This window comes from Aotus nancymaae, unplaced genomic scaffold (genome assembly GCF_030222135.1).
Source record: "Aotus nancymaae isolate 86718 unplaced genomic scaffold, 86718_ANA_hifiasm-v0.15.2.pri h1tg000029l, whole genome shotgun sequence".
Classification (NCBI taxonomy): Eukaryota; Metazoa; Chordata; class Mammalia; order Primates; family Aotidae; genus Aotus; species Aotus nancymaae.
In genome coordinates, this window is record NW_026988442.1 from 60398302 (window position 1) to 60412121 (window position 13820).

The 13820-nt window shown below is 39.2% G+C and overlaps 1 protein-coding gene across 22 annotated transcripts in view; it reads left to right on the forward strand.

Moving 5' to 3' along the window:
• Positions 1 to 13820, forward strand: part of NEB (nebulin) — a 217142-nt gene that overhangs the window by 22268 nt on the left and 181054 nt on the right. For all 22 annotated transcript variants that reach the window (XM_064382783.1, XM_064382770.1, XM_064382772.1 and 19 more), the window contains exons 11-20: positions 1977 to 2081; positions 2756 to 2863; positions 5470 to 5586; positions 8635 to 8739; positions 8825 to 8932; positions 9030 to 9134; positions 9538 to 9636; positions 10637 to 10741; positions 11677 to 11784; positions 11886 to 11999. In XM_064382783.1, the coding sequence (XP_064238853.1) occupies positions 1977 to 2081; positions 2756 to 2863; positions 5470 to 5586; positions 8635 to 8739; positions 8825 to 8932; positions 9030 to 9134; positions 9538 to 9636; positions 10637 to 10741; positions 11677 to 11784; positions 11886 to 11999 (1074 nt within the window). The remainder of the gene's footprint in view (positions 1 to 1976; positions 2082 to 2755; positions 2864 to 5469; positions 5587 to 8634; positions 8740 to 8824; positions 8933 to 9029; positions 9135 to 9537; positions 9637 to 10636; positions 10742 to 11676; positions 11785 to 11885; positions 12000 to 13820) is intronic.

The window sequence follows — 13820 nt, forward strand, 5'->3', positions numbered from 1 at the left end:
AGAAAGTTGGAAGGACTTCAGATGAGGGGGTTGAGTGATCTTACACTCTTGTTTTGCATCTGGTTTTAATATCTTCTTGAAAACCAGACATCCATCTCTCACTGTGAGAATTAGTCTCCTGCTCAATTATCCTTAACAAATCTACATATACAATGCCTGTTTCTTGATAAATGTCCAATATTTAGACCTCATTAAGAATATCTGCTACCTTCTCAACTTTAAATTATATTTCAAAGTTCTCTGGATCTCAGTTTTGGGGATCAGGCCCAATTGCCCCTTCCCAAACCTAAGTTTTTTCTCCTTTAACAGCAAGCAGGAGGTAGGGCCACGTCCCTCCAAAAATTACAGATTAGGAGATCCTAACCTGAGCTATATGTACATCAAGAACCTCTGAAGTTATAACTGTTTGTGAGCATTTTATAGCTTTCTCAATTTCTTGAAGAGGTCTGTTTCCAAAAAAAGATTAGAAACATTTCTATAAGTAGTCTTAGAAAATCCAAAATCAATTCTATTGACTTCAGTTCTTTAAATCTTCAAAACAAAGTGCAGGTAAATCAGTCAGCAGTATAACATGCATCTTATCTTAGCAAAGATTTCCATTGAAGAACTTTTCCCTCCCTGCACATACAATTTTCTTTCTTACGGAGTTTCTGACTTTCTGTTATGATGATGACAATAATAATAGCTATTATTATTATTACAGTTGTTATACCCTATATTTGCTTAGCACTGTGGGGTTTACAAAGCACTCTTCAGTGAATGATCTTATTAAACTTCCCAGCAGGCCTCTCTGTAAATATTATCACCAGCACTTGTGGCTGAGACAACAGAATCTTGGAGAGGCTAACTAACACATTTGGTCACGACAAAGTCAGGTCTTGTTCCCAGAATTTAAACCCAGGCCCAAGACTCTAAAATTTATAGGTACAAAAACCAGTTGGCTATTATTTTGCATATTAACCTTTTGAGAAGAAAGGAAATTAGGCATTTGAGTGATGGCTAAGTTTCCTTTAACCCAAGCTCGTTGACTCTGCACATCATTCACCTTTAGTTCTTCTGTTAAAAGTATACCAGAAAGATACTTTCTTTTTCCTTAATGGGAATTATGGGGATGTAGGCACGTGCCAGTGCCTTGAGACCCATTAGTTATGTCTGTTAACACATTTTTATGAACCATGGAGGGAGAATTGCTCTAACTCAGCTTGGGCTCTGGCTCATGAGCCCAGGTTTGGGGTTGGCTTGGTTAATTCTGTTCCAAGAACACTTAAGCCAAAATATTTCAAAACCATATATCATGGTCTCAGTTTAGTGTAGTTGAACAAACATTTATGAGGTAACTTCTGTGTGCTGCATTTTATGTTGGGTTCTGAGGATAAGAAAGCGAAGAAGATACAGCACCTCTCTCTTCCAGGAGCGTACAGCCTGGGATTCAGATGGAGTGGTGTTTGGGAGTCAATAATTCAATTTTTTAATTACTTTCTAGTTCCTATTAAATTTAACTCTAGAAGGTCTACTCATTAGCCTGCAAGTTGAATTTTATTGTGGTTATTACTTTCTGAATAACTAGGAGTTTTGGTAAAGTTTAGAAATTAATGGCTGAGTTCATTTGACATAGAAATCTCAGGTTGATAGGTTGTATTGTAACTCTGAAATATAAATAGAGGATGACTTCTGACTCTGTTTCTTTAAACGTCAGGGCACATCTGCAAGTTCTGAATAAATGAAGTCCCCAAACTCAGCAAGGGAAGGGGGCCTTAGTACCCTCTTTCTCCATTCTCTATCCCCTCTCACCCAACTTTCTGGTTGGGTAAATTGACACTACATTGGAAGATTTTTTAAAAGACATTTATTAAGGACCTAAGAATGGCTTGCTGAAAATATGTTTTAAAGTTAATCATTATTTCTTAATTTGCTGCCTTATTTGCCAGTTCATGAGTTGTGCTTGTCTTTTCCTTTTTTCTTTTCCTTTTTTCTAGCAAAAATACAAACAAGACTATGAAAATAAAATCAAAGGCAAATGGAGTGAGACACCTTGCTTTGAAGTTGCAAACGCCAGAATGAATGCTGAAAACATCAGCACAGTAAGTGGGAAGGGATAGCCAAGGTCAGTCGTCCTGGGAGGGAGACCCCTTTCCTTAGTGACTTCTGGCCACCTGCTCTACCTAAAGGGGTGCCAGAACACTTGAGGCCCCTCTTCTTGGGGCAAGATCTGGTATAGAGTTCCTGTTAAAGAAATTTCACAAACTCTCTTTCCTTTTGAACAATATTATTTTGGCCAAATGCCATTATTTCTACCTCAGTTTTCACAGGCACATTATGGTGGGACCCTCTTACTGACTGCAAAGTGCAGTTAGTACAAGTTAAAGGGACTCTTTTTAATTTATTCTTTGCCTGAGGTACCAAACTGTATGGTTATGGAATTGATTAATTTAGTGTCTCCTCACTGGAAAACATAAATCTAACTATTGTTTTTCTTTTCTTTTAAGTTTCCTGCTCCTGGCCCTTAAGAGCTCTTTCTTAGTCGCCAAGAAAAGCCTTTCTAATTCTGTTTTTAACCTATTCTAATTGTTCTAAATCTCTGTTAAGTTGCTAATCATTTTTGCAATGGTACCACATTCTCTAAGTGTAATCTGATCAGCCTAAACCAAGGACAGGGAGGTTTTGGGTAACTTTTCCAAATCCCTGTGTCTTCTCATGTAAACCCTTGTATAGTTTGTTTTCACAGCAGTTCTTTAGCTTGTTTAATGTCTTACAGAGGAAATACCAGGAAGATTTTGAAAACATGAAAGACCAGATCTACTTTATGCAGACTGAAACTCCAGAGTATAAAGTGAATAAACAAGCTGGTGTGGCAGCTAGCAAGGTACGAGGAAATCATCCCATTTATCTTGATGGTTTGAGGGTGGATGGATTTCTTATAATTTTGGCTCTGGTATAAAATGAATAAAAAAGGGGAGGGGTACTCCTTGTGAGAACTACCAGGGTTGAGACCGGTGGATGCGAGGCATTTGAAGAAGAGTAGAATTGAAACAACAGGAACAATAACAACGAAAGTCCTTTGGAATTATCATAGGGCTACTTAAAAATGTTTGGCCATGTATGAGCATTAATAGTATCTAATTACCATCGTCAGTGTTTCCTAGAGTAATTTACATTTATCAAATTGATGTAGTGTCTTTTCACTGAAAAGGCCTTTTGCTATTTAGAAGTAGAAAAATTGTAGTCTTAGAGAGCAGGACTTCTCCTCCCAGAAAGAGGCAATTGGCAGCCTTACATGAAGATAGGCACTCAGACGTGCAATACTATCATGATTTTTCTTATTTTCCCACTGACTACAGAAAAACCTGGTCGCAGGTTCATAAATTCATAGATATTTCCATATGCTCTATCGAGTGACTTTGGTGAATAGTCCGAATCCTTGGCATTCTAAAGCACGATGGTCACTAAAAAGAGCATAAACTTTGAAGCCAAACACACTTGGCTCTAACTCTGGCCTTGGCTGTGCCGGAGGAGAGGAAGCAGGATTACATCACTTAGAAGGCTATTATAGCATCCACGTGTAAGACAGTAGTGTTTTGGACCAAGAATTTTTAAAGCAGATCTGACCTGATTTGCTGATGTATTGGATGATGCACGTTTTGGTCTAAGCAGTTAGGTAAATGGGGTTTCCCCTTTATTGTGACAGGGAAGACTGTGGAAGAAGTTGGTAATTTTTTTGGAGGACAGAAAAATTGTTCATCTTCGTACATCGTAGATTTGAGATGTCTTTTAGACATCCACGTGGAAGTGTCAGTGGTCAGTTGATTACATGAGCCTGAAGTTTCAGGAGAGATATATGGAAAGTTGTATAAACTGGGGTGTTATCCACATACAGAGAGTGTTTCCTGCCATGAATCTGGAGAGTATCAAGGGAGTGCGTGTAAACAGGAAACTGTAGGGACTGAACTGTGGGTTCTTCCACGAGAACTTATATGTCAGACGAGAGAGAAGCAAAACAGGAGAGGGAAATGCATTGGCAAGCAAGTGAAGGGGAAAGAGAGTCTCTGAAATGGATTTACCAATGTCTGGTCTCTGGTGACCTGAACAAGAGCAATTTGGTTGAGTCTGCTTGGAGAGGATTCATGAGTGAATGAAAAGAGGGAAATTGAAGATACAAGTACATTCCACTCTAAGTGTTTTCCTGGTAGGCAAAGAAGAAGATGGGCAAGCAGCTGATGAAAAAGTGGGTAAAGAGGGACTTTTTGAGATAGGAAACCAAAACATCACGCTGATGGAAAGAATCGAGTAGAGAGGGAAGATTTGGTGATGTTGGAAGGGGGAAGAATAGCTGGGGTGATATCCTAGAGTAGGTGGAAGGGGAAGAGATCTGGTGTCAAGAGGCGGTGATGGCTTTGCCGCAATCCCGGGCAGTTCATCTGTTTAACAGGGGAGAAGGCTGCGTATCCCAGCTGCAGGTAGGGGGATAGTACGGTTTGTGAATCTGCTTTCTAGTTGTTTCTGTTTTTCAAGGAAACAGATAATTCTCTAAGGTAGAAAAGCGATCTGAATCTCTCATTCCTGTAGCATACCACTGTGATGCTCTGTGGAGGCTGTGGGGTGGATGCCTCTGTGCTTCTGTTGTGTGTCTCTTGCCCTTGGATATCAAGCTGATTGCTTTTGTTTTCTGAGGTTCATAAGTCTTGGATTTATCTAGGATTCCTTGAACTTCTGTGGTGATATTGCCTGAATAAAGGGCTTACACTGGGGATCTTGGTGGGAACCAGGATCAGTTTCTTGTTCTAATCCCTGTGGACAGGGTTCTGGTGGGGGCTTGTGAACCCTGTCTTCCCTATTCTCCCCCAATACCCCTCAACTTGCTGCTTCTGCCATAGCTGGAATTAAAGTTGCAAATGGGAAGGGCAGAAGGGAAAGCAAGGCTGCTTCTCCCCACGCCTTCCTCGTCCTCCTACTTGTACATTGAATACATGTGTGCTCCGCTTACAGTCGCAGGTGAGGCATAAAAGGGTGGATTAGTGGTGCTTCTCGCTTCCTTTGTTTAGGAGCGTGTTGGCAGATAGGTAGCTGGGCGTTAAGAGCTGAGTGAAGGTTCTACAGCAGTAGGTATCTGGGGCATCTTGCATGGTCACTATTTTCATCTTTTTCTCTCTCCCATTATTTCTGTATCTCTCTCTTTGAGGGCAAAGACAATGTGTTGTCCTTTCTTATATCTGTCCTCACGCCGGGCACAGAATTGACACCCCGTGGATAATTTGGAATGAATAAAGGAATGGGAAGAAAAAGCATGCTGGAAATTTATGCAGTTTCTCCTCTGCTATTATGAGTTACTATGAGTATTTTGTTTATAAGATGTCAAGCTGCCATTTTTCTAAAGAGAAAATTGATTTGTGGAAGTATGTCAGAATATCCATAATAGAGACAGGGGCAAAAATAGCCCAGAGAGTTACTTTATCATTTATTTCACTCCTACAGGTAAAATACAAAGAAGACTATGAAAAAAATAAAGGAAAAGCAGATTATAATGTGCTTCCTGCTTCAGAGAACCCACTGCTTAGGCAGCTGAAGGCGGCAGGAAATGCCCTAAGTGATGTAAGTATATTTTCGTCAAGAAGTGTTTTTAAACCTTAGCTGCAAAAGAGATGAAAATGTTCTCATCTAATGACTAAACGCATATGTAACTTTGCAAATACTTTAAGATTATGGAGTGGTAGGTTCATTGGAACTATCTAACCACAGAAAGGCATGAGTCCCTCTGAGTATAAAGTGCCTTAATGTTTGTGGTTCTGTGGGGTTAATTCAATGGGCAGGGACATTCTCATGTGCTTGTAAGCTCTGGGCACCTGGGCCTCCACATTGTAGATGTGTTGTGATTTTGACAGAGGCAGAAGGAGACTTTCAAAGATAGATCTTGGCCTCAGAAACCATCATTTGCCAACAACAGAACTTAAAAGATGGGCCCCTAAATCTTCACAGGACATTCTAATTGTGCAATTACTAAAAGCCCGACTAAGCCGTTCAATTTAAAACAAATGAGGCAAATGAGACTGGGCTAGGCATTAAAAGACAGCCTGAGAGAGAGAGAGAGAGAGAGAGAGAGAGAGAGAAAGAGATTGAATATGTGGTAACTTGAGTTTATCTCCTATGGTTAGGTTTGCATTAAGCTTTCCTAATATTTGTGGATTTTTTGCAGCTGTCTGTGTGGGTTAGCGATCTTTTCTTTGTCCCTTGAACTCAGCAGCATAGGAAATACGTGTGTGTGATTGGGGAGCAGGTGGGGTAAAGTGGCAAGTGAGAGAGTATAAACGAATCCGACCAAATAGCTCTGCTGGAAAATCAGTGCAAAACACTTTTGCTTTCTTTTTAAAAACATTTTATTTCAGTTGTTTTTAGGGGTGCAGGTTGTTCTTGGTGACATGGGAGAGTTCTTTAGCATTGGTTGCTGAGATTTTGCTGCACCCATCACCTGAGCAGTGTACACTATAAGCAATACTAGTTCTTTCTCCCTCACTCCCACTCCAACCTTCCACTCAAGTGCCCAAAGTCCATTGTATCATGTTATACCTTTGTGTCCTCATAGCTTAGCTCCCACTTATATGTGAGAACATACATTTGGCTTTTCACGCCTGAGTTATTTTATTTAGAATAATGGCCTCCAGCTCTATTCAAGTCGTTTCAAAAGACATTATTTCATTCTTTTTCTTTTTTGTGGGTGATAGCATTCCATGCTGTATATACACCACGTTTTCATTCTCCCCTTGTTGGTTGATGGACACTTAGGTTCCACATCTTTGCAATTATGAATTGTGCTGCTATAAACATGCATGTGCATGTGTCTTTTTCATACGATTTCTTTTCCTCTGGGTAGATAACGAGCACTGGGATCGCTGGATTGAATGGTAGTTCTACTTTTAGTTCTTTAAGGAATCTCCATACTATTTCCCATGATGGTTGTACTAATTTACATTCCCACCAATAGTGTAAAAGCAGTTGTGCTCTCTAAGTGAAAAACATCCTTATTAAACATCTAAAAAACATCCTTATTAAATATCTAAAAGCCCCAGTTCAAATCTCCTTTGTTGATAAAGACAGGAATCTAAAAATCTTTATAAATATATATATATATAGTTTTAAAAATTGTACTTTAGGTTCTGGGGTACATGTGCAGATCATGCAGGATTGTTGCATAGGTACATACATGACAATGTGGTTTGCCACCTCCATCCCCCCATCACCTATATCTGGCATTTTTTCCCATGTTATCCCTCCCCAACCTCCCTACCCCCCGCTGTCCCTCCCCTAGTCCCCCCCAACAAACCCCAGTGTGTGATAGGAATCTAAAAATCTAAAATAAGAGTAGCATCATTTACATTTTGAAAACCCAGAATGAAAAAGTGACAATAATCTGCTCTATCAGTGGCATATTTAAACTAACCGTTACTTCTTGTTGTTCTTCAAGCTAAAGGTAAATCCTGGCAGAGAAGAGTTAGTAATAATTCATAGTACCAGTTCTCATATATGTACATCTTATTTTATTTATTATTATTTTTTTTTGAGACGGAGTTTCACTCTTGTTACCCAGGCTGGAGTGCAATGGCGCGATCTCGGCTCACTGCAACCTCCGCCTCCTGGGTTCAGGCAATTCTGCCTCAGCCTCCCGAGTAGCTGGGATTACAGGCACGCACCACCATGCCCAGCTAATTTTTGTATTTTTTAGTAGAGACGGGGTTTCACCTTGTTGACCAGGATGGTCTCGATCTCTTGACCTCGTGATCCACCTGCCTCGGCCTCCCAAAGTGCTGGGATTACAGGCGTGAGCCACCGCGCCTGGCCCTGTACATCTTATTTTTAAGGCTAATTGTTTGTATAATAAGAGATTTTATTATAAGGAGGGAGATTGTATGTTTCTTAACTCATATAACTTTTTCATGAAAGTTTGTTTAAAAAAATTAAACAACTTGCAATTGCTCAAAATCTCCATGTTTGCTGTGGTACTATCAGTGAGGAAAGAGTATGGGAGCTGAAAGGCAGAGAGGGCAGTAATTCAGAAATACACACAAATGCCTGCTACTAAGGGCTTGGTTGAAGGTAGCATATTGGTTTCTTAATTTTTAAGAGTTTTGAATGTACGAAACTTAGGCTTTACAATAATTGCTAAATGCACAGTCTTATGATTCATGACACTCCATGTTCGACTGTCAGGGTTTTTGTTTTGTTTTGTTTTGAGACTGAGTCTCGCTCTGTCACCCAGGCTGGAGTGCTGTGGCATGATCTCGGCTCACTGCAACCTCCGCTTCCCAGGTTCAAGAGATTCTCCTGCCTCAGCCTCCCAAGTAACTGGGATTACAGGTGCACGCCACCACACCCAGCTAATTTTTTGTATTTTTAGTAGAGAGGGGGTTTCACTTTGTTGACCAGGCTGGTCTCAAACTCCTGACCTCATGATCTGCCCGCCTCAGCCTCCCAAAGTGCTGGGATTACAGGTGAATCTACCGTGCTTGGCCTCAACTGTCAGTTTTTAAGACAGTTGACAGATGATATCTTTTCTTCATCTTTTGTTTAGTGTTAGAAAATAGAAGTGTTATAATCAGCGTGGGAGTGACAGGAATCTACTTTAACTGATTTTCTTTTCTTTGACAGAAACTATACAAGGAAAACTATGAAAATACAAAGGCAAAGAGCATAAATTACTGTGAGACCCCCAAATTTAAGCTTGATACCGTTCTGCAGAACTTCAGTAGTGATGTAAGCGATCTTACTGTCACTCCTTCTGTTAAAAAAGAACCCATTATTTCACCAATTAATAAATGAAATATGTTTTGTCTTTCAGAACAAATACAAAGATTCCTACTTAAAAAATATTTTGGGACATTATGTAGGCAGCTTCGAGGATCCATACCATTCACACTGCATGAAAGTCAGAGCTCAAAACAGTGATGTAAGTTCTAAGACAATTGTTCGACTTTTCAAATAATATTTTTCTTAGGGCATGAATGCAATGGCTGCATCTTATGCCTGATTTCTTCTCCTCATAGAAAAACTACAAAGCAGAATATGAAGAAGACAGAGGCAAAGGCTTCTTCCCCCAGACCATAACTCAAGAATATGAAGCAATTAAGAAACTAGATCAGTGTAAAGATGTAAGTCTGTAGTCTGAACTTTGAATGTGACTGCCTTCCATAGCATCTAGTGGTCAAGATATGTTTAAAATGCTGACACTTTTATAAATAAGTGTAAGCCGGGCAATTGCAAGAAATGAAATCCATTTTGTAGTAAACATCCTATTTTCCCCTTGTTGGCATCCCTGCATTTTAAGAGGTAATTCTAGCTCGTTTTCCCAAAGAAGAGTTATCAGGAATGTGAAGATTCTCATACAGATGTATGAAGAATCTCTCAAACTGCAGTCTAGTTAGAAAAAATATATATTTTATTAACTACAGGTTTCTTTGCTTTGCGGGGAATGAGGTTCTATTTGCCTGGCCTATGGCCCACCTTGGATCTGACAGGTGATACTGCTAAACCAAATGCCTTTGCTTCCCACAGCACACCTACAAAGTCCATCCAGATAAGACAAAATTCACCCAAGTTACCGACTCTCCTGTTCTGCTACAAGCCCAAGTCAATTCCAAACAACTGAGTGATGTAAGTTCTTCTAACTACCCAGGACATCTAATTATAAGAGATAACATTTCATAACTCTATACATAAAATCCAATCACTTTCAAGTTTATTCAAGAGGCAGGGTAAGTATTAGTAAGTTTAAATTGTATGTATTTTTATATATTTGTATAAGAATATTTTTCTGCATCTTGTGGGGTGGATAACATTTACAATGAAATGATTTTGTAAAGGAAACAAATGTAGCTTAAAGCAATGGAAAGAACATGAGTTCTAGAGTCAGACAAAACCGCATTCAAATGTTAGCTCTGTCATTGAAGTCTGGGTGGGCAAAGGTTTAACCTCCCACTGGCTGACATTTGCCTTTTATAATTTGTGGCTGTTTTGAAGAGTAAGTAAAGGGAGAAATGTACACTGCACATACCCTGGCCAAGAGCAGGTATTCAGTACATGAGTTTCTCTCTCCCTACTAAGTTTCTGGAAATTGGAATCTCTGAGACAAATTTTATTATGTGAGCTTTAAGTGTGGACTTCCAAACTTACATTGAACTAAAAAAATAAAAGTAACATCAGTAGATTTATGTCCAGAAATGAAGTCTCCAATTAGAGCATCAAAAGGCCTGATGTCTGTGAGAGGACTCTTTATCAGACGAAAGGAAAGTGGCTCCCATATGTGAACACTAACAGTGGCAAGAAAGACAGCACGGGGCACTTCCCAGAACCTACAGGGCCAACTGTGCTATGCAGGGAGGGAGGAGTGTTTGACAGAGCTACCTCATTCCCTTAGGGTCCTACCATGGTGACAGATGTGATCATAGCTGGCCAGTGTCCTGCACACAGGTTCAGTCATGCAGGTGGCCTACCCAAGCTCTAGAAGTCTCTTCTGATCTCAACAGTGTTGTCACTTATTTTACAAAATGTACCACACAAGAATTTTTGTATTCTGGAACAATTCTTCTGAGCTAATTGATGTTCTCTCTGTATGTCTGTCTGTCTGTCTCTCTCTCTCTCCGTCTCGTCATAGTTAAATTACAAAGCAAAACATGAAAGTGAAAAGTTCAAGTGCCATATCCCCCCCGATACTCCTGCTCTTATCCAGCACAAAGTCAATGCCTATAACCTGAGTGATGTAAGTTCCTCATGCCCTGTACCATGTGATATACTGACAACCTGTGCTTTTATTTTTGAACTGCTTCATTACGATTCAATGAAGAGTTTAATGTTAAAAATGGGAAGAACAGTTAACACTTGTATCATGTTCTTATGCCTCTGCCAATATTACTGAATTCACCTTACAAAATGTGTGTAGCAATCTTATAAGTAGTTTCATACAGTTGGATAATCTTAATATATTGTAACCATCCCTCAAAATGCTACTTCTCATTTATGCTTAATTGTAAATTTTAATGGTAGATATTTTAGCCATATATTCATTTAAATTATACTGTAATTCATTTATTCCCTGGGTTTATAATGTCCCTTATTTCACATAAATGATACTTATTTCTACATATGTGAGAACTTGCATAAATAAAGATATAGGGGATAGAAAGGGCAGAAGTTCAGATATCCATTTCTATCTTTAATTTTTCAAACTTAATTTTATAGAAAAGTTTAATTACCCTTGGGGTTCTCAATTTCTTCAATAATTCTGTAAATGAGTATTAAGATTATCTGCCATCAATGAGTATTGTAATGATTTATGAAATAACCTTTGCAGATAACTTAGAGGTCAAATGAAAGTGATGCTTTTGTATCATAAAAAGTAAGTTAACTGTAGAATGTTTGTGCTACTCTATAAAACATTCAGTGTTAGGAATCAAATATTAGTATAGTAGCTAGAATTTGATTAAAAAAATTCTCATGGAGAGTAGAGAAGCCCAACTTAGAGAATTAATAGCTCCAGCTTGAGAAGAAATATTTAAAATATGCAAGATTTCCTGGACAATAAAAAGGGCCCATTTATTTTATATTGAGACAAGGTATTTAGTTACCCATTAGTCTTTAAACGTGATGACATGCAGATCACTTTTGCCAATTCCTTTGCTGAATTTTTCTGTGCAGAATCTTTATAAGCAAGACTGGGAGAAGAGCAAAGCCAAGAAGTTTGACATTAAAGTGGACGCCATTCCCCTGCTGGCAGCCAAAGCCAACACCAAGAACACCAGTGATGTGAGTGTGGCCTGGGGACCTGGGGACCTGGGGACCTGGACAGGGCAGCCTCAGGGGTGTTTCCTGGTAAATGGGATCTGGCACGTGTGATGTCTTTGCAGGTGATGTACAAAAAAGACTATGAAAAAAGCAAAGGAAAAATGATTGGAGCCCTCAGCATTAATGATGATCCCAAGATACTGCACTCCTTGAAGGTGGCCAAAAACCAGAGTGATGTGAGTGTCTTTGTAATTCACCCCTATTTTCAGATGTGGTCACAAAGTTGCTGTTTAAGATAACCTTGGATGGATGTTAGCCTAACTGAAATCTCGGATTCAGGATGACAAATCACACGTGAAACCTTCACCAGGTGGTAAAGGAAGATGAATTTCCCTATTGTTGTGGATGTCTTTGATGCCAGCGAATACTGCAAAGTTTCCTTCATCTCCTTAATGCCTTCTGTTTTATTAGGAGGAAAAATATTCTGGCAATATCATTGTCTTTATTGTTTTTCCTAGAAATGAGCTTCATATGTGTAAATATAGGTACATGCACATGTAGGTATTCACCCAATGCCCACAACTGATTAAGGTAGTTTGCAAAAATAACATACAGAAAAATGAAAAGCAAGAAGTAAGTTAAAGGGCAAAGTAAGAAAAACTACATGAGGCAAAAACTCAAAAGCAAAGTATTTTAAGAAATTTATAGAATATTGATCTTATTTTAAAGACTTTAACATACTTACTAAAAATAAAATATGACCCAGAATCTTATTACAGGATATATACCCAAAGGAATATAAATCATGCTATTATAAAGACACATGCATGCGTATGTTCATTGCAACACTATTCACAATAGCAAAGACATGGAATCAAGTTAAATGCCCATCAGTGATAGACTGGATAAAGAAAATGTGGTGCAGATACACCACGAAGTACTGTGCAGCCATAAAACGGAATGAGATCATGTCCTTTGCAGGGACATGGATGGAGCTGGAAGCCATTATCCTCAGCAAACTAAGCAGGAACAGAAAATCAAATACCACGTGTTCTTTTATATGGAAGCTGAATGATGAGAACACATGGATACATGAAGGGAACAAGACACACTGTTGGAAAGTGGGGGTGTGGGAGAGGAGAGAGAGCATCAGGAAGAATAGCTAATGGAATCTTAGCTTAATACCTGAGTGATGGGATGATCTGTGCAGCAAACCACCATGGCACACGTTTACCTATGTAACAAACCTGCACGTCCTGCACATGTACCCTTGAACTTAAAAGTTGGAAATCAAACAAAAAATAATAAAACTCTTCACAGAAATTGCTTTCCTAATTCCTAGGAAAAAAAGAAATACAGACAAATCATCTTTTCATATAGAGGTGTTACAAAATGTGTTTCACCAAGTGCTGAATGGCGTACGCTTCCAGGACTGTGCTTAATTATCTAAGGTTCACCTTATATGTCGTTTTCCATCAGCTCTTTAAAAAACTCATTTTTCTTTTTCTTTCTTTTTTTTTTTTTTTGAGACAGGGTCTTGCCTTGTTGCCCAGGCTGGAGTGCAGTGTCACGATCTTGGCTCACTGCAACCTCTGCCTTCCAGGTTGAAGCGATTCTCCTGCCTCAGCCTCCCTAATGGCTGGGATTACAGGCATGTGCCATCACGCCCGCTAATTTTTGTATTTTTAGTAGTGGTGGGGTTTCACCATGTGGGCCAGGCTGGTGTCAAACTCCTGGCCTTGAGTGGTCTGCCCACCTTGGCCTCCCAAAGTGCTGTGATGACAGGTGTGAGCCACTTTAGCCAAACTCATTTTTCTTTAAACATATTCAAATAAATTATTTTAAGACAAAAATTTGCTTCAACAGCAGCATCAGTGTGCTTTAAGTTTTTCAGTCTGAAAAAAATATTAGGACAAGTAACATAAACATCTTTGTGATTATTAGCAGGTGAGATTATATAAGGCATGAGCCTCTATCACACCAGTTCTGCTTTTTCTGCTTTGTGGAAAATAGATGCTGAGAAAACATAAATTTTACCCCTTCAGTTAAAGTGTAGC